This window comes from Ptychodera flava (assembly GCF_041260155.1).
Source record: "Ptychodera flava strain L36383 chromosome 3 unlocalized genomic scaffold, AS_Pfla_20210202 Scaffold_25__1_contigs__length_14229661_pilon, whole genome shotgun sequence".
Taxonomy (NCBI): Eukaryota; Metazoa; Hemichordata; class Enteropneusta; family Ptychoderidae; genus Ptychodera; species Ptychodera flava.
Window position 1 is genome coordinate 8,483,742 of NW_027248279.1, and position 27,197 is coordinate 8,510,938.

Sequence of the window (27,197 nt, forward strand, 5' to 3'; positions counted from 1 at the left end):
CCCAAGTGAAGCTGCCAGTAATGAAGGGTTTACTTGTTCAGGGTCTTGCAGCAGTGAAACTTCAAGCCATTTATTACAGAATTCACAATTACAGCAGGTGCAAGGAAAATATCTGAATGTACTGGTGCACAGTGTCTGTTGAAATAATATATTTGTCAAGATGAAACAAGAAACAAGATATAAAGACATGAGCAACACAAATTGAACGTTTGTAAGAAAGTAAACTGATGACAGGCAGGTCTGAAAGAGTACACTTGATGAAAGAAAGCAGCCAATGGCTTCCTGGTATGAAAGTGTACACCTGATAAAAGAAAGCCACCAATGCTGGCTGGTCTGAAAGTGTAGACTTAACATGAACATAGACCATGAACAATGGATGATATCTTACACATTTTGAGTAACGATATCAAGGATAAAGGATAGTTGATCTCCAAATGAGGAGTCTAGAAGTAATGAGGAATGAACAGTGAATTATCCAAGGTGTAGTAAGTGTCCAGTAAAAGCAGACAGAAGAAACTACCAGAACATAGACATTCCTGGCATTTGGTCAACCCTGAAATACAGGCAAGACACTTCTGGTGGTGTATTTTTTATTGATATTTCATTACAATATAACTCCATTGGATTACTGGTGTTGCCATACTAATGTACGGGTCAATTTCTTAAGAAATCTCATTTATTAATTCCTCATAGTTTTTTTAAAACTGGAGTAGACGTTTGACACCTTTATTTTTAAAGTATAAACTTTAGTTTTACAATGTGACAGTTTTTGGTTAGACATCAAACCCTACGCTAACACCTTTCAGAGTCTGTAACAACAAGGAACCCTGGCAGCAAATACAACACCGTGAGTTGTTTCTGTACACAACTCACAATATCAGAATCAGTGACAACTCAAGTAGGCTAAAACTGATTATCTCCAGATACACATCGGTTATCTCCAGATATGCATTCTGCTATGCCACACTATAGAACACTTCTTTCTGGGCTCAAACATAACATGGCAATGAATTCGCACCAAGAAAAGGCACATTTTTTATTTCAAATGCAAAATTCCAGGGCACATATTATGAGTATTAATGAGGATATCCCGAACAAGCTACATATTCCGTTTCAAAAGTATAACAAGTGGTATCATAGGAAATTTAACCATCATTCGAACCTAACTGAATGAAACCACCATTGCTGGGAACTTACAAACCAAATTTGACTGCTATCAGACGCACTGTTTCTGAGAAAAATACATTTCAATGTAAATTAAGCAAAAAGTGAGCTGATTTCAGAAAAATTAAAACAAAAATGTTATGATTTTTATGTTATGATTTTTATGTAACATTTTTGTGGGGTAATCTCAGAAAAGCCACACACAAAATTGAAAGCAATCTGACTAGCACTATCTAAAACAATTTTTTACAAAAAGTTAGCCTCAGGACAATCTTGATATGCAAATTTCATCACTATTCAAATAAAAAATAATAAATTCATCTACATAGGAAGTTGCACAGCAAAATTGATTGTTCTTTGACTGACCATTTAAGAAAAAAAGATTTTCATTTTAGATAAGCTCCCATTGACATATTACAAAATGGAAGCTCACAATATGGTGAGCTAAATCATCTCACTTCCCACTGAACTCTATGATCTCTTGTACATGTATTTCTGATCCGAGTAAGATGGTAAGCTAACTTTACAATGACTTCTTCTATTCACTAAGTCAATAGGAATACAGATTTAGAACACAAACCACTGGCACTTGAGTATGCAGGGCCCTTTGTTTGACAAATATTTTCAAATCACTGTCAAACTATCTCTCACTTTAAATGTAACAAATGCCAAAAGTCTCTCCATGACCACCACTTAGGAAAATAATGCTATGATTCACAAACTAACGTATTTACAATAACATTATGTGTGCATAGATTAGACTTTGCAATCAAAATGTCAGCAAATGCTACACATTCCAATTTGAAGTCAATGCTTCCATGGTGTGGCTTATGTGATCAAACACCATGGCTGTACCAGTTGTTAAGATGTGTGAAAGTGGGTAGAAGGTCAACCAAGGTCATGAGAAAATTGGAAATTCACTGGGGTCCTGTACTGGTCAATGTCCAACAAAAGCCAAACCTCAACCCTTATTAATACTGGTAGACTATAATTACTTATCATTATGCATGCAGATAATGTTAAGATGCATTGGTCATGTCATCAAAAGTCACACAAGTTTAACCATAGACCCTAAAAACATTTTTAGGGTCTATGGTTTTAACCATATAAAATCCCCTTCTAAATCTCAGTAACGACTGGTGAACCATGAGTTTGAGCTTTGTTAATTCTCACGTGGGCATCAGTATTTGATTTCTGCTGTAACAGAGATCTCAAAAAAACACACAAAACTAAATTGTCAACTTTCTTTTGTCAAATGAGATCATCTGGCCATGGAAGACCTTTCTTGTAAAGGTTTGTGTGGGATTGCCCATGTCTACGACTGAAGTGCACTTTTATCAAACCCTAAGGTATACAGAGATTACATAACACTACACGGACATATACATATACACACACAAACACACACACATACATGTAATGTATAGAGAGACAGTCTACGAAGTACATTTTAAGACAACCAACGATAAATGTCTAACATCAACCATGTCAATGTCAAGCCTCACACAACAAGGGAGATTCACATTAATGACAAGGTAAATCAGCATATTATGCAGTATAACTGTAAAGGATAAGAAGAACATCATGGCATGCTGCAAGAAGTCCATACAACTTTAAAGGTAAGGAGTTTATTACTAGTTTATTGCAGACCTTGGCAGATCTTGCAGTACCCACTACTGTATCGATGTAACATCTGAAATGGTATCTCTCATACGCTGTAGGACTGTCTTCCACTCATTAAGAAATCATAATTACCGTACTCGTCCGAGTATAAGCCCCTGCTCGTGTATAAGCCCCCTCCTGATTTCAGAGGGTTTTTGAAAATGCATTACATCCATGTATAAGTCCCTACCCTAGTTTTCAGAGGGTTTTTGAAAATGCATTACATCCGTGTATAAGTCCCTACCCTAGTTTAACTCAAATACAGAAAGGTTAGGAGAGTATATTTGGTCATTAAACTTGGTAAAATTACTTTTAGATAATAAATTAACTATAAAAAGATGTTGAAAAAATGGGAAACTGGAGTTCCCTTGACAGCATCGAAAGGAAAATGACATTTTTTTCCAGTACTTTCTTGATTCTTTGACCCTGCTCACCCCCGTCCCCTAAATAGAATAGTCTCACTCACGTCCGCCATTGTTTATTTTCATTTACGACCAAGATGTTTTCATGGCCCTTTCCATCCTCTAAACATGCAGTTTCTTTTGTTTGAAGCAATTATCCTTTCATTTGTGAAGACTTTCCTGGTGACTATACAATTTTCACTGCTATGTTGTTGTTTCCACAAGATGTAGACAGTTTAATCCTGGAGTGCTGAATTGCCTTTCCATGTAGGCAGTGCATGCCAGTTCACATTACTGTTGATCAGCAGCATGCATGACGTCTTTGTTTCAAGTTTGGGGGTTTTTTATGCTGAATTTTCACCAAAATGTCACTTCTTTTTTCATAGCTTGTACTATCAATTTCTTTGGAGGTGTAAGTCGATTTTGAAAGCGATAGAAGGTCGAGCGGTGTTGAAAATAATAGTGCATAAAATTAGCATAAATTAAGCATCCATGGCAGATAACATGGGGTTGCTTGAGTATAAGCCCCTCCCCTAGTTTTACCGCCATTTTTGTGTTGCCGAACCAGGGGCTTATATTCGGACGAGTAAGGTAAGTAAGAGTATCTAAAAAGATACTTAAAGTATATAGTGAAAAATTCCTTGCCCATTGCAAACTTTGCCACATAGGTCCCTGCATTATGGTTCTACATCTTCCTTTGAAATTATTTGTAAAGAATTTACCATATCAACATTACTAAGAATCCTTCGTAACTTCATAACTGATGAGGCAAGTCACTTATCAGCTTAATCTAAAATCAAATAGGCCATCAAAAATTCAAGGGAAAACAATGGGCCTACACCATGCAAATACTCAATGTCAACAACAACTAATGCCAGAACCAGGGATTAGGAACTGCCCCTTTAAGACAAGTAAATTAGCTACACTAACCAAACCCTACCAGTGTATTGTCAGTATAGATCAATTCAAATAAATTGGAATTACTTACCCCTGCTGGTTTAGGTCCAGTAACCTCAGGTCTTCCTGATGTATACAACTGGTTTGGATTCAATGGAACATGTGGTCTTGGTAACGGTGGTTGGTTTGAACCAGGCGGTCGTCCAAGTAATGTCAGTGCAACATATGACCCAGCTATGGTACAGAAAAAATTCAAAGTTGATAACTTCATGAGAATGAGGCATTTTAGACCTGCAAGTATCTGGTTTGTTGAATTCAATAAAACTGAATTATGATTTCAGATAATATTAAGATAAAACAATACGATATTCCTTGTTTAAATTTCCAATGATAGAAACATAAAGCAATGAGACTGAGCAATATCTTCAGTTTAAAATGTACCAAAGTAAGAACTAATTACATTCTACTCAGTGACTTAACAGCTCTACTCCATTTCTTTCATTTTGGCTGCTTTGCTTGTCTCTATCAAAATCATTTATGATTGCATAACCCAATTATTGAACATGAATATTTTGAACATATCATCTTTGCCAAGGAGCTTAGCCCTCTAGAGTTATACATTCCTCAATACTTCTAAATACACATGGATAGTGACTTACATTTGATAAGTTTGACAACTTCAATATGATTAGACTGAGTTACCAATGTACCGTTCACCTGAAGACAGAAAACAAAGTATGGTAAAACAGTTAATAAAGCAGTCAACCTTTGTTTGAATTAAAAGATCAGTGGCCAGTCCCTCAGTGCATTCTACCATGATTACCCCTCTCACCACCATGGTTTGAACCAATCCCATTGTTTCTACAGAGAGAAATGAAGGTGAATGGATTTAAACAAAAGTTGCAAAAAAAAAATCAAACATTAAAAGTTACAGCTACTACAGCTACTACAGAAATTCAGACTTTCAGTCTTCTACAATACCGTTTTAGTATGCCACTTATTTTGGAGTCCTTGGAGTATAAAGTCTTGCATGACTTATTGGGAGGAGAATTGAAAATTTGATTTTTCACCAAAAAGTTAACATAGGGAGGGTGGCCATTTTGAATTTTAAACGTCTCTATAAATTCAAGGGACTTTATATCCATAGTACCAAAATTCATACATTGTAACCCCAATTCCTCAAGCTCCACTTCAACCTATATCTAATGTAATCTCAACATAAACAACTCAATAGCATTATGAAATTCTGTACTGAACAACTTTTGTAACACTTGACCAAGATTGCGCTTTCATGGGGTAAGCAGGTCACAATTCTAGTTTGGGAACAGTTTCAGAAAGATATTAGAAACAAGCAATTTCTCCAGTGTCCAAATTAGACCACAGATCATTAGTACTAGTACTGTGTTTTTATTGAATGTTGAAGGGATTAAAATGGCTGCACACTAGAAAGGTCGTAGTATTTTTAATGACTCTGCTAACCGACCCAGAAGTACTAACTCTAAATTTATTAGTTGTATCACAAAGGACAATGACCAGCTGTTGAAATCAAATCACTTCCTTATTACCGCAACAGTACAGTATTACTTATATACACATTTTTACTGCACTCAATGGAATAGCCCAGTCCATGGTCCTCACAGATAGTGATTGACAGCTACAGCTTTAGGGTAATTATGTGTGCCTTGAAAGTGAAAGACAAACTTTTCCTCAAACTTTCCTTAATGAAACTTTTAGCCACACAGTTACCAAATCAAGAATGAAAATCAGGGGTCACCATGAAAACTTTGGTACTAGAGAGATTATGTTATCTAAAATTTACTGATATTTGAAATTCAAGATGGCAGCCATCCCTGTGTCATCTCCCCTGTGTGAACTCTGCAGCCAAAAATTAAAATTTTCATTTTTTTGAAGAAGTAACAAAGTGAAACTATTTTTTGCTCCAATAGCTTTAAAATAAACCTCCACAAGTGGTAGACCAGAAAAGAATTGTAAAAGTTTGGGAGTATGAATATCTGTCCCTGAGGTACATTCTATAAGGAACACACTACTTTAAATTATAACACAGGTGTGTTTGGCTTGTTGGTGTGATCTACACAGGTTGTTGACCTGGCCACTGTGGCAAACATTGTAAATTTATTGTCAAAGAGATTATACATGTAGTTGTGGTCGGTAATAAAACAGAATTGCACTATTTAGGACATGTCCAAAAACCTGTATTTCCTCAGTATTGTTCTGTATCTCAGTGTTCCAGGATTTATTGTTTTCAACAGCAAATTTGAAGGGACAGTAGTTTTAACTTATCAGGATTTTTTCATTATGTTTGTATTTTACTATTTTACCATAGTTCCTTGTTCTACTCCCTAAAGCATGCTGAGATACATAGTATTCAGCTTGTCAACTCAGCCTGTACATGTACCATATAGACTGTTTTTGTCAAAAAGAGATTTAATCCTGACTAATATACATTATACAACAATAAAACTGCACAATGTTATGGTGACAAGCTGATGAGTATATGTTTCAACATGCTTCGGTCACATAGAACAAGAACAGTTGACATACAAAACACTTTTTACCTGAATTAGCTTGTAACTACTTTGGCTATGCATGCAGTTTAAACATTATAGCCTGCTGTATTACCAGCGAAAATCAAATTGATAATCATATTTATAAATAGTACAAAAGTGTGGAACATCAAACAATAGTATTAGCTGCAAGTTCCTTGTAACTTTCCCTACAGCATATGGTTCTGGTTGCCAAACTCAAGCTTTGAATTGACTGCTTAGGGGAAAAACTTTACTTGACTGAAACAGCATCAAAAATTACCTACAACTTTTATTACAAGGCCATTTACAGGTAAAATACATAGTGGGGGAAATTGAAAGAACGTTTAACTAACATTGGAAGATATATTTGAGCAAAAAATACACCAAAAAGAGCTTGTGCGTTTAATGTCTACAATATACCCTAGAAAAATTTATAAATTACAGAAATTAAGAAAATGAAGGAAACTCATCCATGAATTGTGTTGTTTGTTAACTTTACAGTTCAGAGAATACTTCCTCATATGGCTGACCTTATGAACACTGACATCAGTTCCACCCCTACAGAGATTTATGTGGAATGAATGTTTGCTTCAAAACTACAGTGCCCACTTGGGCGTTGCATCACCTGATCCCTTGGGCAAATTCATTATAATCACCACACCTATATGCAAATGTGATATATTTACTTCCTTATTGCTGAACTTTCAACACACTCTACCTGTGTCCTTTGCAAACACGATAACCTGGAACTGCGCCAGATTAACAAACAAGAACTAAGTAGTTTCATAAACTTTGTTGAAATATATATCCTGACAATACAAATTTGTAAAATACAGCAGGGAAATATACAGATATCTGCAGTGCTTGACCAAAACACTAACCAAGCAGACACAGCACCTTACATGGGGCAAAATAATGCGATGCATGAGGCAATGTGGTCACGATGCCTTCAATTTCCCCTAGGTGAAAACTTGCCACTACACTGATGGCTTGTTGGTGAAATAAATGTCAGTTCACTTGAAATAACCCACTGTAATCTTTTGTAAAATTGCATTATGAAAGTGTCAGTTTTTGCAAAGCATCTTTTCAACAAGATATATTAACAGCAATGGGCCATGTTTGACCTTGTAGTGATTTACCAATCACTATAAAGCAATTAAAACTTGATAATGTTTTTAAATAAGTTTGCAATTTGATGACCATGTGAATGTTTGGTAAAAGGGGATCATTGCAGGTTGAGCTACTGGTAAGTACATGTAGTATGGACACACTCATACACTACTGGTAAGTACATGTAGTATGGACACACTCATAAACTACTGGTAAGTACATGTAGTATGGACACACTCATAAACTACTGGTAAGTACATGTAGTATGGACACACTCATAAACTACTGGTAAGTACATGTAGTATGGACACACTCATACACTACTGGTAAGTACATGTAGTATGGACACACTCATACACTACTGGTAAGTACATGTAGTATGGACACACTCATACACTACTGGTAAGTACATGTAGTATGGACACACTCATACACTACTGGTAAGTACATGTAGTATGGACACACTCATACACTACTGGTAAGTACATGTAGTATGGACACACTCATAAACTACTGGTAAGTACATGCAGTATGGACACACTCATACACTACTGGTAAGTACATGCAGTATGGACACACTCATACACTACTGGTAAGTACATGCAGTATGGACACACTCATACACTACTGGTTAGTACATGTAGTATGGACACACTCATACACTACTGGTAAGTACATGTAGTATGGACACACTCATACACTACTGGTAAGTACATGTAGTATGGACACACTCATACACTACTGGTAAGTACATGTAGTATGGACACACTCATACACTACTGGTAAGTACATGCAGTATGGACACACTCATACACTACTGGTAAGTACATGCAGTATGGACACACTAATAAACTACTGTAAGTACATGCAGTATGGACACACTCATAAACTACTGGTAAGTACATGTAGTATGGACACACTCATACACTACTGGTAAGTACATGTAGTATGGACACACTCATACACTACTGGTAAGTACATGTAGTATGGACACACTCATACACTACTGGTAAGTACATGTAGTATGGACACACTCATACACTACTGGTAAGTACATGCAGTATGGACACACTAATAAACTACTGGTAAGTACATGCAGTATGGACACACTCATACACTACTGGTAAGTACATGTAGTATGGACACACTCATACACTACTGGTAAGTACATGTAGTATGGACACACTCATACACTACTGGTAAGTACATGCAGTATGGACACACTCATACACTACTGGTAAGTACATGCAGTATGGACACACTAATACACTACTGGTAAGTACATGCAGTATGGACACACTCATACACTACTGGTAAGTACATGCAGTATGGACACACTCATACACTACTGGTAAGTACATGTAGTATGGACACACTCATAAACTACTGGTAAGTACATGCAGTATGGACACACTCATAAACTACTGGTAAGTACATGTAATATGGACACACTCATAAACTACTGGTAAGTACATGTAATATGGACACACTCATAAACTACTATAGGGTTATTCACAAAATACGGCCCTGTATGGACGAGGGCTCAGTGAGTGACGTAATATAATACGTCACTCACTGAGCCCGAGTCCATACAGGGCCGTATTTTGTGTATAACCCTATTATTATACACCTCCCTCCATTAATCGTCCATATAAACTAATTCTATGGTAAATTTTGAGGGATGTGGCATGCGCGATATGAGTGGAACTTGCGCGATTGTTGCGTTGGCACGAAGCCAATTAATTTTCAGTGCCGTACAAGCAAACTTCGCTGAATGTTTTCAATTTAATTAGTTTTTTAAAATAAAAATCAATTGCATTTAGACTCAGTTTTGTGTTTAGCGTAATTTAAATCTTATACTACGAATACATTTTGGTGGAAGTTGTTATTATGTCTATAACTCACCGTAAAATAGTTTGTTTACATCCGATAATCGCTAGGTGAAAGGTCAAACAGGCGCGTCGCGCATCTCCCGTATTCGGGACTCCGCGTAATATACAAAATACGGAAAGTTATTGGACGGTCAAACTCCCATAGGTTACGGCAGTAGGTGTATAACAATGGTAAGTACATGTAGTATGGACACACTCATAAACTACTGGGTTGTAGGGCATGGGGCCTGCTTAGTTATGTGACCTTGGTCTTTAATATCTCCCTAGGACAGAATAAATCACAACAAGATCAAAATTTTGAGTGTGTTGGAAACAGCAGATTCAAAGGGGTTCACAACGTGAAACCATCCAATTATTTCCCTTTTTGCCATTTTTGTGTATTATTGCAGGTCACATACCAAACTATTGGTATTGAAATAAGGTTTTCATAAAGTGTTACAAATAGACAATACCACTGAAATTATATATGGTGATCAATACAAACTATCAATTTGAGTCATGTTGGTAAGACTACAGCACTGGAGTTACAGAACTGTTGTTAACTTGTAAAATATGTATCTGTTTGAAATACAGCACTGTAGTTGATCAATATACACGTCATATCCTCAATGGTAAGCTAAGATGTTGCCACTGCCACAAATCATACAACACAAACACAGCCAAGCATTCAGTAGATTGATACATGCCTGTCATCAGAGTCCCGTAAAAGACAAGACACTTCTACCTCTGTGACAATGAAGTCATCATTTTTGCCTTATGAAGTTAACAAATACCATATCTAAAATTAAAGCAATGGCACAGAATTTCAGCTCACCACAGCAACTCTGACATGTCAAATAATGAGAGCTAAGGTATTTACAGTATCAACATTTCTACCTTTAAAAGTAAAGTCTACAGTTTAAAAATCTACTCTGCCATATCTGCTGGCAACAAGCTGTTGAACAGTAAGTCAACTCAACCTACCTGTGTTATTAATATTATGACTGAACTCTGATATTCCAGCAGTTATCAATGTAGTAATAGTATTTACCAGCAAAGCCTATTTCAGTCTGGCATACAGAGACTGGTAAAATGACAGTGACTGCGTAGTGTTGTCGGCAGACAGTTTGACACCAACAATACCTGTTTCAGGGTGCCTCCCAATATCCTAATTGTGATGTAAATGAGGAACCCTGAATTATGGCAGGTTGAACTCCTATCCCATGGCTGACCTCTTTTTGAAAAAGAGTGACCACAGACAACTACTGAACACAGACACCGTTGGTTTTCATGAAAACATATTATCTGCAAACTTTAATTCAGTTTTCTGAATCAACCTGGGTGCATCATGTGTTCACATTTTAATCAATGCCTGCATTTTCATGACAAGGTTCAACTGTAATCCATGCATTCAACTTCAATCTAACTTTTACTTTCATTCCATACAGAATCACTGAACATTCATAAAGGATCAAACCCACATCTGTGAGTATCTTCTCAGTCTCTGATACACTGGTGTATCTGCTCTATGTCTGCCTGCAAATGACCGTCTGTATCTGTCTGTGTCTGTCTGCATATGACTGCCTGTATCTGTCTGTCTGCCTGCATATGACCGTCTGTATCTGTCTGTATCTGTCTGTGTCTGTCTGCATATGACTGCCTGTATCTGTCTGTGTCTGCCTGCATATGACTGCCTGTATCTGTCTGTGTCTGCCTGCATTATAATGACTGCCTGTATCTGTCTGTGTCTGCCTGCATATGACTGCCTGTATCTGTCTGTGTCTGCCTGCATATGACTGCCTGTATCTGTCTCTGTCTGCCTATGACTGCCTGTATCTGTCTGTGTCTGCCTGCATATGACTGCCTGTATCTGTCTGTGTCTGCCTGCATATGACTGCCTGTATCTGTCTCTGTCTGCCTGCATATGACCACCTGTATCTGTCTGTGTCTGCATATGTCTGTACATGCACTCTGCATATAACTATTACTGATATCAGTATGTTTGCATATCATTTGCCTGTATCACTGTTTCACTATGACTATCTGTAACCTTTCTAGCTCAGTAAGCTAATATTCCATCTGTTCAACCCAACTCTTGACAACTGACTATTTCCATCTTCTACAGCAGTGGATAGCACCCACTGAACTATGAATCTGTTGACACCATACGGGCAAGCTTTGGTATGTCTAACAGCTGCGAGAATGGTTAAGTCTGACCAATGTGTTGTATTATTGACATGTTATGCTAGAGACAGGTAAGGCAGAAAATGCAAGGTAGTCCAATCTTTTACTCAAACAATAACGCAGTCATATAAAATCCAGAACAGTTTCAGTTCCTTTACATTCAATGTCACTATTTAAGCATTCACTTTGAAAAAACCAAGCAGAAGTTTCTCATACTCAACCAGTGCAAAGGTATTTCCCACCAACTGATGCCCATTTGCTTTTTGTTTTGGTCACAAATTTTTGTATTATATATTATTTGTACACCACATCCATCTTTGGTTTTTTACATTATTAGAATGGATGATATGTCTTGCTAGAATGTAATATCATCTGGCAAGGAAATTGTTAACATTTATTGTTTACATTTGAAATAATCTTGGATGCTTTTGTAACTTCATGTTTACATTAAAAAACATCTTGGATAGTTTTCTTAATGAAATACTAAATCCTAGTAGTCATATAATTGATGTACACCCATCACATCCTCCCCCACGTCAAATGGAATGACCCAAGGGCAACAAGGTTTTACCAACAACACTATACAAAGAATCAATAGATCTATCACCATTGCCATGCTATCTCAACATCAGTATTACCATTCATATTATCACAATGTTCAACTCATGGTCAAAAACCTGACACTTAAAATATTAACTAATGGTAAACTCCTGATAGACACTTTTTTATCAAATCTTGCAAAAGTTCCATCCAGCTGAAAGATTTATTCAATAACTTTCTTCCTCTAAAAATCTTTTAACAGGCACCAGGTTGAACACTTCCACCCTGTACACTTGGAATGTGTCTAACTTATGTACATGTATGCAGTATGTCATGGAAGTGAAACTTCTACTTGGGCCATGCATTGCTTGGGATTCACATCTGATTACACTTCTGATTAGAGAATACAAACAATCAGAAAACCACTTTCAATATAGACAGTGCACCAATAGTGGATTATTCAACAGCAGTTTGTCAATACAATTGTAAACATTGAATAGACTTGCATGCACTACTATTACTAAGGGTATTTGTTATCAACACAGCTTTGCACTCAGAACCAATCCAATCAGTTATGACCTATAAATAATGATTTAGTAGATATACAACTAAACTGAGTAAACATCCACTCCTTTTGTGATCACAGTTCTGGAATTGACTTCAATTCAAAGCAGTTTGTGAAGCATTTTTATTTTATATCAGATAACTGAAAGAGTACCAATTTCATTATCTCCTTCTAGCATAAACAGAAGGAAATGACTGGTAAGCACATATTACTTACAGTTCAGTCATCTTGCCAGTATCAGCACATTACAAGCAGAGACTTAGTACTGAACAATTGGTAAAATATTTAAAGTTCACAGTGTTCCTCTTCCTAGCAACACGTAGAGGCGGCCATATTAGTTCATATCACATAAAACAATTGACATGCATCTGTACTTCAAGGTACTGCACCCTTGTGCCAAGTTTTACTGAAATCGGTCCTGGAATTTCTGAGTTATGGCTCTGGACAAACAAAAACTAAAACAAAATGGCCGCTAGATGGCCATTTAAAGGCACAATAGCTGTATCTTTTTGAATTTTTTTCGATATGCTGGTTTTAAATACAAAACAAGGTGTGTAAATATGCTTACCGAACTATGACTAAAGGGAGTTTTTTGACAGCGAGCGGCAAACCTACACTTAGATTTCAACAAATAAATCTTTTTGTTTGGGCAAACGAAAAATCTAAACGTCATCAACCGATTTGAATCGGCAACGATATGAGCATGCGTACTTGATACTTCACAAACCAATATGGCGTCGCCCATGCAAAAGCGTCGCACGTACACGTCGCGGACGCCCGATTTTTACTTCTTCAGCGAAGAAGAGACGGGTACAGATGCAATACATGCTAACTACTCGCCATAAAGTTTATATTTGGCGCTACATCAAACAATGGAACGAGCTCCTCGGGGACACCGGACTTTCAAACCCCAATTTGGCAGGTCTATTGATCAATAGGTAAGTCACTGTACCGCCCTTGCTGCGAATCCGTAGCCTCGAGGTTTTGCCTGGGTATTTGGGTCGGACGGCAAATTTGCCGTCCAACCCAAATACCCAGGCAAAACCTTGAGCTACTGTACTGCAGCTAATCGCTATCGACGACGAGGGATTAGAGATTGCTGCCAGATAAATGATGTTACCGACATGTATTTGTTTAGCTTGGCATCGTAATTAGCCTAGAATCTATTTGTCCGCTTGCCTCCGTACCTCCGACCATGGATGTAAAAAATAGACATCCATGCTCCGACCCTCCCGGTCGGAGGTACGGAGGGTACCTCCGACCCTCCCGGTCGGAGGTACGGAGGCAAGCGGACGAATAGATTCTAGGCTACGTAATATCAGCTCCGTGTGCTTATTTTGCCGACGTCCTCGACGATTTGCCAATAGATTCGATCTTATTCAGACGGGTTTGCCCAGTCGCTAGTCGCTCAAAGAGTGTTGGTCTTTTTTACAAACATGGTGTCCGTGAAAATGAAGACGATTTCTTTCATGGCCCTTTGAACTGTAAACTCTGACGGAATTTCCCACGTCAGCGAAAATATTGTGTGGCAATGTTATCTGATTGTCTGTGATCAGTTGTGAACCTTCATCGCATCGTACTAGGCTTGTTTAATCAAATATAATTTAGGGCTTTTTTTCTGTAACAGTATATGATGTTATATATGTGTCACTTTTGTTCCAAGGAAATGCAAAAAAAGAGTCTAGGGTTGGTAAGTTTCTCTAGGGTTGTCAGGTTACCAGAAACACACTTTTCATTTCTTCTTTGGCCTTACGAAAAACACGTTTTATTTCTTTTTCCATACTTATAAATGAATGTATACTGTTAAAATGGCCATGCAGTATATCAGCAGTACTCAATAATAATAATAATAATAATAATAATAATAATTTATGATAATTTTAACTCTGTTCTGTCATTTTTGGTAACTTCAAATGTCGTAGTTTATGCATTCTTCTTCTCTTTTTACAGCACAAGACCAACAAGAAAAAGAAAGACACTATCTGAATCATTTACCTATCCTTTTGAGTAAGTTCTTTTTGGATTGTTTGGTTATGAGTAGCCAACAAATAATATCATATTTTCAGTTGGTTCTTGTGTCAACTGCGTTCATATTTGCACAAGTTCATGTACATGTTTGCAAAAAGTGTTTAGCGGTTGGGCACTGAACATGCTATTCTAGTGGCAAATATGTCCATTACTACATGTACTGTAGGCCTAGGGATCCACAAAAAATTAACAAATCCCAATGTATTGTGTCACTGGGATAATAAGAGGAACATAGCCAGATTTTGTTCAGTGCTAAGTACATGTACTTGTCAAAGCTTGTCATTTTCTTTGATATCTGAAGTTGCAAGGATGACTGCTTTGATGTTGCATTATGTGCAATAATGGAATCATAACAGGAATCATTCTCTCTTTTAAAACAGGGAATTTGGTTAGGTTGTTGGTTTGGTTGTTGTAAACGAACATTCATGGGCATTGACATATGCACAGGATGTCAGTGAATGCTACCATGGACCATTGGCAGAGAGTGAAGACAGAGATAAAGAGTGGCTGATTCATGGGAGTGCTGCTCACAATGCCTTGATGAAGATTGCACTCAACAAGCAATTTTTGAGCAAGGTGCCACAATATATAACTATAGGTAAGTTTTTTAGCCAACTGTCAGCGACATGGAACTTATCTTATTGGTGGGTGTCTTGTGTCGTCAGGCATCTGTCTTCTGTCGTCTGGCATCTGTCAATTTTTTGCATTGCAGAGTTGTTCTTTAAGTCAAAACCACCAGTCAAAATCCTTTAGGGCCTTAGCTGGTGACCACAACCTATTTAACTTACAGATTGAATGATACATGGCGGGTGCCACATGTGGGACAGGATGAGCTGTCTATTTTTGAAACACCTGACATGACACTTCTTGGTCTTTTGGCCAGAGGTCCATATATTTTCCTTTCATGAATTTGACTTTGTTGTGTGTACCAGTGCTTTACTGTCTTTTATGAGCTGTGGGGCGTCCGTCCACTCAAATATCTTGAGAACCGCAGTACTTACTGATTTTATATTTGTTGTGTAGATGAAAAATATGATTTTGAGAAACTGGTTTTTTTTTTATATTGTTGAAAATATGCAAATTAGGGCCAAAAAAAAAGGCGTTTGTGGCAAAACATCTTCTTCAATACCGCTGGTCAGACAGCTTTGTTATTTGGTATACAGGTCCCTAGGGATAACCCAACTTAGATTTGTTCAAATTGTGATGAAATAAGCAAATCTGTATTTTTAAGGAATTTTTTTGTCATTTATTTCATCAAAACCACTTGTCTGACAACTTTGATATTTGGTATACAGGTTCCTAGGGGTTGTCTTAGTGTGATATATTGAAATTTGATGAAATCTTCAAGTTTTGTATTTTTGGGTCAATTTTTGCCATTTTTGGTCAGGCCGTCCTGAAATGAGCTATCAAAGATATCCACCTTCATCATCAATACATGTGTCACAAAAAGTTATTCTCTACATAACACAGCAGAGCTCTGTCGACTGTTGGGTAGCTTGTTTTTCCAAAACCGCTGGTCAGACAGGTTTAATATTTGGTTTACAGGTCCCTAGGATGACCTTAGTAAGATAATTTCATACGGTCATGAAATACTTAATTTTGTATCCATGTCTATAATAGCTTCAGGGACTCTGGCCCTATGTTTAATGCATGGTACATTTGATCATATTGCAATTTGTTTTAATATGAGGCACAACTCATTTGACCATTGTAATATACATTGTACTTCAGATACCACAGGCACTTCAACCAGAAAAGTGACCGATGGAGTGCATATCCGGAGAAGAGTGCAAAACCTACCCACATATTATTAAAGAGCTGAAGAAACTCATAGAATCGCATGGAAGAACCCAGGGAAGGCAAAAGAAAAAACCGCTGGAGCAGAATGATCCACGAAGAATATATCTGCACATCTAGTGTCAATACCACCTCCACCGACTTACACAATTGTGCAGGACTTTGTTTCTAGGAGACAATGAACTGAATTGGACTAATGTGCAAGTTAATTGTTCAGCAAAATGGTTGTCATTACAGGCAACATATCATACACTGTCTTTTATCTTTAAATGCAAACTACTGGTACATATAGAAAATGTGCAGTCTTGTAAATACAATTTTTAGCATTTTTGGGCTGATTGGATACCATCCCAACTTTTGGCTTACCCAGGTTACTTACAAACTGTATCCTTGAGTGTTTTTAGTGCAATAAATATGCTCTTCTGCAGTTCCAAATAGAGAGTGTATTTTAGTATGAAAATCACTTTCTCATTTCTTTTTCTTGAGGGTTGTGCAAAAGCCAGTTTAAGAACCTTAATATTTCAGATACATTGAGGTCCCTAGGGATGAACTATAGGTAAACTAGATTTGTTGTAATTGTAAAATGTAGGGATGGGTATATTGTCAGTTTCGGTTCTCACTGGACGTGAGAGAGATTGAATTGGGTTGGATTCTTACTGGGTGGGAGAAAGATTTTACTGGTTTCAGGCTATTGTTAGGTTTGATTCTCACCAGACTGCCTCAGAAGGAGCAAAATCAGCTGCAGGGCTAGGGGCTTTTTTTTCTTAAAGCCAAGTATGAAATTCTTTTCAGATACAATTAGGTGCTTATGATTTTTTTAAAGTGTTGAATTTCAGTAATCAGTGTGCATGCCTATAACAATCAGAGCTCGAAATTAGCAGTAGTCCCGCATCCACAGACTACATTCTCTGGGGCTACCAAAATCCATAAAGTGGTAGTCCACATGGACTACCAAAGCCTGAGACCTGAAATTCAGTCAGTACTTGGCATGCCATGCCCAGTCCGTCACTTTTTGACGAGCTATTTGAACGCAGTCAAACCCAGCTGGACACAGAAAGGCCAGAGGGTAACTTTGTTATGCAAATTACTAACACGACTGGTTGTGCAGTGGAACTTTGCAACAAAGTTTCAATGTCTGAACTGACATACTTGAATGACAGGCACCGGAAATGATGGCCAATGAAAACGCATTTTCATTGCATTTTGATCATAATGTATCAATCACAATCACACGGAAATCATGCCTCCTCCCTACAAAAAGCCCATGGTCTATTTTTAGCCCTGCTACCATATGTTTCAGTCCTGAGTTTGTGTTGTTGTGATGACAACTATCAAAATTTGCATACAACTGAGAGTAACAGGGGTTGTCGATAGGTCAAAAAATTTTGGAGTATCACTATCGTCCATTATACCTGTTTCCTTTGGTTTTAAAGGTTTGCAATATTCACATTATATGACTAGAAAATTCATTTTATGGGCAGAATCTATTTTCAACATGTGACATTTATTGCTTTCAAATAAAGTCAATATTACATTGACATGAAAACGTGATATATCACCTTAAAAAAATAACTGAAAAATAAAGATTTACTTTTTCCAACAGAGAAATGGACTCATGAAAGCAAATATTGGCAAAGGGTCATCGGTAAATTTGGCCGCATGTCTTGATTGCACAAAAAAAGCTGTGTCAAATATTCTCTGTGATTTGACCGAACTAGTCTGGTTATTTGTCGTGAACTTTCCATGTGCAACAGCTTGGAATGACCCGTCTATCACAGACTCCTAATCTACCATACTGCCATAAGATGAACATCCGATAAGCAGCATGTCTGTTTGATTTGTTGAAGTCGTCATCATCTTGTGTTTCCAGCACATCATTTGTGTAGGCCCGTGAAATAGCAAGGATTGTGTCATCAAGGCAAACTTGTCTAAAAACCTGCAAAGAAGCATCATTTCACGGTTAGTTCCAGAGGAAATTGAAATTGTCAAGACAACTAGATTGATTAAAGATACAGGATACAGGAATGATAACTTCAAATTCCAAAAGGGCTGTAAAATTAGTTACACATAATTGCTAGTATTAATGGGCTGTGAGGTGGTATGCCTTGTGCACTACCTCAGTTAGTGTTCTCAACAGCTTGGAAAAACAATAGATGACTAAATTGAATAACAATACACCATTTACACATTTTTATCATGATAGTGTTATCTATGGGGTTATTATGGTCGTGTGAAGATAAGAATGGACAGTGAAATTGATCCAAATGTTATCACACTTGTGTAATTGGTTTGTAAAGTTGTTCCAAAACTTGCTGCAGTATCAGTACTTGTAATCAACTTGAGACAAAGAACAGGATGATAGTGTTGTTTCACAGCAGGCTTCAGCTGTAATTGCTGAAGTAAAGCAATAAAACCTGTCGGCTGGTAGGAACTGATTAGTGTCTATGTGTGGGATAAATGTTTCCTACAAGTGTACACACACTTGTATTTCAGTAGTGGCCATGGCCGAGTATATGTTCAAAGTCGAGTTCTTGTACTATTCCCAAACACGGATAGTGCCCGTCTTCATTTCTGAAGCTGACTTTCACAGCATGTCTTACACTGATGACTTGCCAATGCCGGTCGCCGCTGATATCTGTCGAAATGACTTTCCATCCACTTACATTTCGAGAACTTTCTCACATACTGCTTCTGGCGTATGTACACCTCTTTTCCCGCGGATCATGATTTTTTTTGCACAAAGAACTTCGTACAGTGCGAAGACAACAAGAGTCTGATGACAACTAGACACTGACTTGGCTGTGACACTCAGGGCGGCGGTAAGGAATGTAATATGATTCTGCGTATGTGAAGTGCACCGCAAAGTGTACTCCCATGGTGTGTGTTTATTAGGGGTCCATAAAAGCTCTCTGATTTTCACCGCAATTATAACAAGTCAGTGCAACTTCTAAGGCAAGTTTTGAAACAACTTTACAAACCAATTACACAAGTGTGATAACATTTAGATCAATTTCACTGTCCATTCTTATCTTCACACAACAGTAACACATCAATAAATTTTTCCCTAAACTCGGGGGGGGGGGGGGGGGCACACCCCTGAAAATCCCCTTTGTGGAGTGCCAGGCTGGCATTGTTCCAGCGAAGTATAGCATCAAAACCAACAGAGGTAACTAACTGTTGTACAGCCATCCCATCAAACAAATCCTCCAAAACAGTGAAGTACTTGTGGATGGGTATATTTCAGTGCTTTAGTGTTTGAAAAGGAATTCACGTTGAGTCTTACCAAAAGGTTTGCAGGGATTGAAAGTAAAGCTCACTCAAGTATTATAAACTACAGGTAACCAAGTGTTCTACAACCCTACTGTGGTACAAATGTATTGAGCTGCACTTCCATACAAGGATGCAGTTTCAAATTGTGCTGTACATACCGTTATTTCAGTTATGCAGAATTCCGTTCTTTATTACAACACTTCCTTCCAAGAAGGGTCGGCATTTCGTGGCAGTCGCCGCAAATACACCAACTAGGTTGAGTTGCAGATGGTGGTGGATGATACCCTTGTTGCGGAGCTGGAGTTTTTACTAACTCAAATACCATGCTTGGATTCCTTTCAACCATTTCCAATATTAGGTTGTCCTTTTCCTCAGAAGACATCTTGATGGCAAGCATTGCCTACAAAACAACTAAAAATACAAGTTTATCAGACATTTTCTAAAACATTCTTTATTTGTCACATCAAATTTTTCTGACACCCCCCCCCGAAAAAAATGTGTTTCAACATAAGCGTAGCTCTACTTTGCATTCCTGTTCCGGCATTTTAAAAATAATGTTTTTGATTGATTATAGCATTGAAAATGTGTTTGCTGATTTTACCTGAAAACATACGGGCAAACAGACAGCAAACAGAATTTTACTTGCGTCTTCAGAGAAACTATTTCCTGCATCATCCCTATCATTGTGAAAGTTATTTTGTAAATTACTTACCTGTAATGTCGCCTTTCTCTGTGCAATGTCTGCTTCCACATCAACCATTGTTGGTACACTTTGTCCACTGTTCTGCCTCCCCTTCCTCTACCTTGCCCTCTTCCTAGTCCTCTTCTACCTCTTCCTCTCTTGAAGTTGGCTCAAACTCACTCTCATTGTCTGATAATGTTGTTGTTGTTGTCTAATGTGAAAAATTGGAAAACCGTATCATTTTAATGTAATGTAGATCAAATAGTAGCCAGTAAAAATGTAAACTGGGAATGACATATCTATAAACGTAAACTGGGAATGACAACATATCTATATAGGCCCTACTTTACATTACACACACACGCACTCACAATGAAGTGCGGACACCTTGCAGCTCTGAAATTTAACACGCATAGAGTTATTAGAGAGCCTATGTGCAAATATATCTCTCTTTGGCATAGGGGTAGTAGCTCTAGCTGTGAAAACGCAGCTATCTGTTGGCGGGGTACGTCTATGCGGATCATCAAAAGGTCAACCCCGCCATGACCCGCACAGATGCACGCTACCCCGCCAACAGATAACTGCGTTTCCACAGCTATAGTAGCCCATGTTCTGGAAAGGAGACACAAACAAGAAAACGAACAACGCACAGGAGATCCTCCATAATCATACACCCGTTTATGTACATGTCTGTGTAATGATACAAAAAGAAGGTTTGTTTCTCATTGTACTAGGCTCGCGAGTTAGACAAAAAAAATGAAAATGAAAACTCTGAGCGCGGGTATAGTGACCCCGGTAGTGACCGGCTTGATTACTATTCGTTATCACTGCATGTACTAGTAGTATTTGCGACACGGATTACAGCATGCAGCGCGGCCGGATAGTGCAGCTTTGGCCGGTACGATAAATTTGTATTATGCAAGCATCCGTACAAAGAATACCAGAGTTCTCCAAAGCCCAAAACGGCGTCGCGGCCCGCGACGATATCAGGTTCAGCAAATGGCAATATGTTCACAATGGCACCGCGCACTGACTTGTCATCTTCCGTGCGATAATTCATACTCGTGAAACGGGCCCTTGCACGAACATTTATATGAAGGCATGGAAGAACCTCATTGATCGTAGCTATGCACGATGTACCATCGTCATGATTTGAAATCGATGTTGATTTTCAATCGGGTTATGCTTGAGCGACGTATGTACATGTATTGTACAGATGTACACTGTGTCACGTATACGGTATATGTAGCGAGGAGTTGAGTCGCTGGTTTTTGACTCACTTGGTGGCTGACCTAGCATTTCACCACTCGATTAGACAGACAGAAAAGAAAGGACTGACGATGCTTTAACTGTGTAGAGAAAATTGATAGTAGTAGTACATTACCTCTGCACTGCAGTTCACGTGGAGTCCATGTTGTTGTCTGCTGGAAGTAACGCAAAATCTCACTCTCGGCGGAGCTCTCGCCCTGAAATATGACGTTGCATTCTGTGCGATCTCTCGTCACGTGACCGATATGCAAAATGGCGGTAGATTCAAATTTATGCTTGAGCGCCAGAATCAATGCACATAATGCAGCCACAATAATGGGAATGGTAAGAGTTTAAAAGGCATAATAGCTTAATGGTGTTAATCCAAAACATATACCCGAAGATTAGGAGGTAATTTTTATTAAGCAAAATGCAAAAGATACAGCTAACGTGGCCATTTAAGATCATATCGCAACATAAACTGATGTGGATCTGTATGTCTTGGCGAAAGGGTAGAATGAGAATCAAGACCTGGAATATCACTCACTACCATCTTGTAATAAATATTTCAGGTGCTGCCAACTGGTAAATTTCACCTATTTCGCAAAATCATCACAAAACATGTTTTGAAGGCTGAAATACTGATTTTACTTATTTTTGACCTAGACCTAAAATTCGTAGGGGAAAGTAGAGCTGTTCGTAACTGCCCTCCCCACTGGCATACACGGAAAATTCTCCCTCTGAATTTTGATGCCCACTGTCCTCCAGTATCTATGGTCTGCTCGCTCCCCACTGCCATCTCCCCACTACTGAAATTCTCCGTTGCCCACTAGATGCCCACACTAGGCAACCCAGATCAACACAAAACCATGCAAGCAGTTAGCAGTATACCTTGGAACATTGCTTCCTTCTAAGTAAAGCGCTTAATCTCCCCTCAAGTTCTATCAACTACAGCTCTCCTCTCCCTCTACGTATTTTCCAGTACCCACTGTCAAAACTTTTCTCCAAGCCCAATGAAAATAACGAAATTTCTTCCCCACCCACTGCTTAGTTTTGAAATTTGACCTCCCGCTGAAAAACTGCGCACGAACAACTTTTTGCAAGAACAACTTAGTTGGTGGCACAGTGGCGCTTACAACACAACTTGTGACTCGATCCGCTTCAGTTACTGAAAGCATTACAATCTAGACTGGTACCTCAACTCACATTCCCTTTAGAAACAAGCAAAACATATGAATGTAATTTGTCTAGGCATGTCTGAGCACCGGTTCAAGACTGACAAAAATTAAAACAAATCGCCACCATGCACATATATTTGATTCTATCACAAAATACGGTATGTTGATGTGCAGCTGTATCTCACAGTATTATGTCCTTTTGCCAAGTGTAAATGAAATCATCAAGTCATGTCAAAGTAACCACTCTGGAAGGACAGATATTATAAAAAATCACACAAAATGGCCACCAATCACTCATAATGGACTGTTTCCCAAATATTTTGGCAAGACTGAAGATTAATGGACACAAAGAAATTTGGTTGAATTGTTAGTAACCTAGGGAGTCCACTCATACCCTCATTTTCATTTAGGGCCCCCCAATAAAGTCCCTTCAAGTTTGCAACCAAATGTGTGTCCACTAATTTTCAGTCATCTCAGTAAATTCAAATGCATGCATAAAGCATATAGTGTACTGTCCTTGCATCAACTTTGAATAAAATCGGTGAGGGCATGTGTAAATTATAGCTCTATGCACAAAATACCCGACAAGCAGCAATACTGGATGGGATGATGAAATTAATAAACATGTGTATGTTTAGCATAGTGCGTTGTACTTATACTAAGTTTGAGAAAAATTGGTACCATCATGATCTATGACTTCAGATAGATATACCGGTAGGCATACAAACATAGACGGACGGATGGTGCCCAATCCATGATAAGTTTGAGACAAATTGGTACAATCATGATCTATGACTTCAGATAGACATTGGCATACAAACATAGACGGACGGATGGTCCCCAATCCATTGCTTTCTCCATCAGGTCAAGCAGATATCTGGTGCTGGCACAACAGAGTTGCAGGTAGTTTGCAGTTAATACTATACTAAACAATATTGACACAAACAGAACAAGCACAGAACTAAATGTTAAAAATAACACAGTGGCTAAGTACTTGTTTAAGCTTTTCAAGGACACATTTTACTGCATTTTCCTTGTCATAATATCATTTTATCATTTTTACCTAAATTTTTGCTTATCTTTAAATTGCATTTTACTTTTGTATTTTATTTTTGATATCTCTGTTTGTTTTGTCATGTTCTGTGTTTTGAGGAAGGACACTTTTTATAAATGCTGGTCACCTGTGCAATCAATGCTGACTCAAATTCAAAAGCTAATAAAACAAGCGACCTAGTGGCCGATATAGCTCCGCTGTGTTTATGTAGAGAATAACTATTTTTGACACATGTTGATGAATCTTTGATAGCTCAATGCAGTGGCCAGAAATAGAAGATTTCATTGTACTTTGAATATATCACATTGGATCATCCCTAAGAACATGTCAACCAAAGCTATCTGATAAAATTTTCTGACCAAAAATGGCAACAATTGCCCCAAAAAATAAAATTTGCAGATTTCATCATCATGTCAAAAGATCAAATTTAGTTCATCTATAGAAACCTGTATACCAAATTTCAAAGCTGTTGAACAGTACTTTTTGAGAAACACATTTTTTAACCAAAAATGGAAAAAATTGACCCAAAAATACAAAATTGCAGATTTCATCATAATTTCAATAAATATTATTAAGTTCATCTATAGAAACCTCTATACCAAATTTCAAAGCTATCAGATGAGTAGTTTTGAAAATACACATTTTTTGACCAAAATTGGCAAACATTGCCCCAAAAATACAAAATTACAGATTTCATCAGAAATTCATATATATATATATATTACTTAGCTCATCTGTAGAAACCTGTATACCAAATTTCAAAGCTATCAGACCAGTACTTTTTGTGAAACACATTTTTTGACCAAAAATGGCAAAAATTGCCCCAAAATTACAAAATTGCAGATTTCATCATAATTTCAATAAATATCATTATGGTGATCTGTAGGAACCAGTATACCAAATTGCAAAGCTATCAGATGAGTAGTTTTGGAAATACACATTTTTTGACCAAAAGTGGCAAAAATTGCCCCAAAAATACAAAATTGCAGATTTCATCATAATTTCAATAAATATCATTTAGTTCATCTGTAGGAACCCTGCATACCAAGTTTCAAAGCTATCAGATGAGTACTTTTGGAAATACACATTTTTTGACCAAAATTGCAAAAATTGCCCCAAAAATACAAAATTACAGATTTCATCAGAAATTCAATATATATTACTTAGTTCATCTATAGAAACCTGTATGCCAAATTTCAAACCTATCAGACCAGTACTTTATGAGAAATACATTTTTTGACCAAAAATCGCAAAAATTGCCTTAAAAATGCAAATTTGCATATTTCTGCACAATTTGAACAAATCTGAAATAGATCATCCCTAGGGACATATGTACCAAATATCAAAGCTATCTGACTGGTAGTTTTGAAGAAGAAGATTTTTAAAGATTTTTTTACCAAAAATGACAAAAATTGCCTTAAAGATACAAATATGCAAATTTCACCACGATTTGAACAAATCTGACTGAAGTCACCCTAAGTAAACTGCATATCAAATTTCAAAGCAATCGGACAAGCGGTTTCAGAGAAGAAGATTTTTTTACCAAAAACACCAAAAAATGCCCCAAAAATACAAATATGCAAATTTCACTACGATTTGAACAAACTTAAGTGAGGTCACCCCAAGTGAGCTGCATATAAAATTTCAAAGCAATTGGACTTGTGGTTTCAGAGGAGAAGGCAATTGTTGACGGACGACGACGGACGACGACGACGACGACGACGGACGACGACGACGACGGACGACGACGGACGACGACGGAAAATCAACCTATTTGATAAGCTCCGCGTCGCTGACAGTCGAGCTAAAAAAAAGAAACAAGTAAAAACCTTTGCCTTCAACACTTTGTAGTTCTTCAATTGTAAAATCCATTCATTTCATTTTGATTGGCCCTTCACAATACTCAGTCATATCAAGCTTCTACACAACACACACTTGGACTGTTACAACCTAAAAGTGACTGTGATCTTATGGCGTAGTCTCATAAATACCAAACATACATGTCCACTTTGAACATCAAATGTTTTCTTGATACATTACTTGGCAACAAAATATACTGAGGAAAGGTTACAGACAAAACATAGCTTTTCATATTTACAAAATTCACGTAATTTCACACAATTTACATAAGATAAACGATATTCACCCTCTGAAAAAAATTCACTTTATGTGACTACACATATTAAGAGCTGTTCGAATCAATCTATACAAGGTCAATGTCTTGCCGTGAAGTAACAGGGATGAACATGGGTACACTATTTCACCTCATTTCCCCACACAAAAATAATGTAATTTTAAGAATAAACACTTACGGTGTAAGATAGTGACTTGTGTTGGAAACACGTTCTTTACAGCTTGGGTGGACATAACAAATTCAGCAGTGACACTAATTGACTCCTGACATAAACCTTATTGTCAACTAATGACAGCGAGGTCAACTGAGGCCGTGCCCAGTTTGGACTCTCTCATTTAACTACTAGAAGGGGTGACAGACTGATCAAATATGAAAATCAGATCACCCTTAAATATATATCACCTAGTCTTTCACTACAATATTATTACTAGTATGTGATATTTATGCCACTTCAATTCCCAATGTTTTTGCATTGACATAAAACTCAATATTTTCAAAAGAGCAGGGCCACTTTTAATTACAAAACACAGACCTCCACTTTTCTCATATTTAAAGTCACCATCATTTGATTTGACGAAAATTCCACTTCAATATTAGCAAAGAAATGGGAATTTTCCTTGCAGAATACCTTTATTTACGTGAGTAGCCCCCTAGACCAATGCTTTTATGCAAAATACAAACAGGAAACAACTGCAGACTGCCAGTCTACACATTTTATAGGTGTACTCAAGGACCAATCTGACATTTAAGTGTCATGCTACCTCAGGTATGTGAGAGGTCAGAAATCGACAGTCTGCGCCCCCAATCTGCGCTAGCGCATTTCAATCTGCGCTATTGATCTGCGCTCCCATTCTGTGCTATCGATC

The 27,197-nt window shown here is 37.6% G+C and overlaps 1 protein-coding gene and 2 long non-coding RNA genes across 45 annotated transcripts in view; 1 reads left to right on the plus strand and 2 right to left on the minus strand.

The window, feature by feature from the left end:
- The window catches only part of LOC139125550 (rho guanine nucleotide exchange factor 11-like), a 244,373-nt gene that overhangs the window by 117,134 nt on the left and 100,042 nt on the right, over positions 1-27,197 (minus strand). For 27 of the 43 annotated variants that reach the window (XM_070691626.1, XM_070691622.1, XM_070691638.1 and 24 more), the window contains 2 exons: positions 4,784-4,841; positions 4,216-4,358 (listed from right to left, as the gene is read on the minus strand). In XM_070691626.1, coding sequence (XP_070547727.1) covers positions 4,216-4,358; positions 4,784-4,841 — 201 coding nt within the window. Of the gene's footprint in view, positions 1-4,215; positions 4,359-4,783; positions 4,842-10,635; positions 10,789-26,509; positions 26,638-27,197 lie in introns of those variants that run through there. The other 16 variants (XM_070691655.1, XM_070691650.1, XM_070691651.1 and 13 more) reach the window with 6 other exon arrangements.
- Positions 14,842-17,200, plus strand: LOC139125579 (uncharacterized). The gene is made up of 2 exons (XR_011550288.1): positions 14,842-14,947; positions 16,700-17,200. It is a non-coding gene; the product is annotated as an uncharacterized lncRNA (long non-coding RNA).
- LOC139125578 (uncharacterized) lies at positions 18,373-20,415 on the minus strand. Its single transcript, XR_011550286.1, has 2 exons — positions 20,194-20,415; positions 18,373-18,701 (listed from the first exon to the last, which is right to left on the minus strand). It is a non-coding gene; the product is annotated as an uncharacterized lncRNA (long non-coding RNA).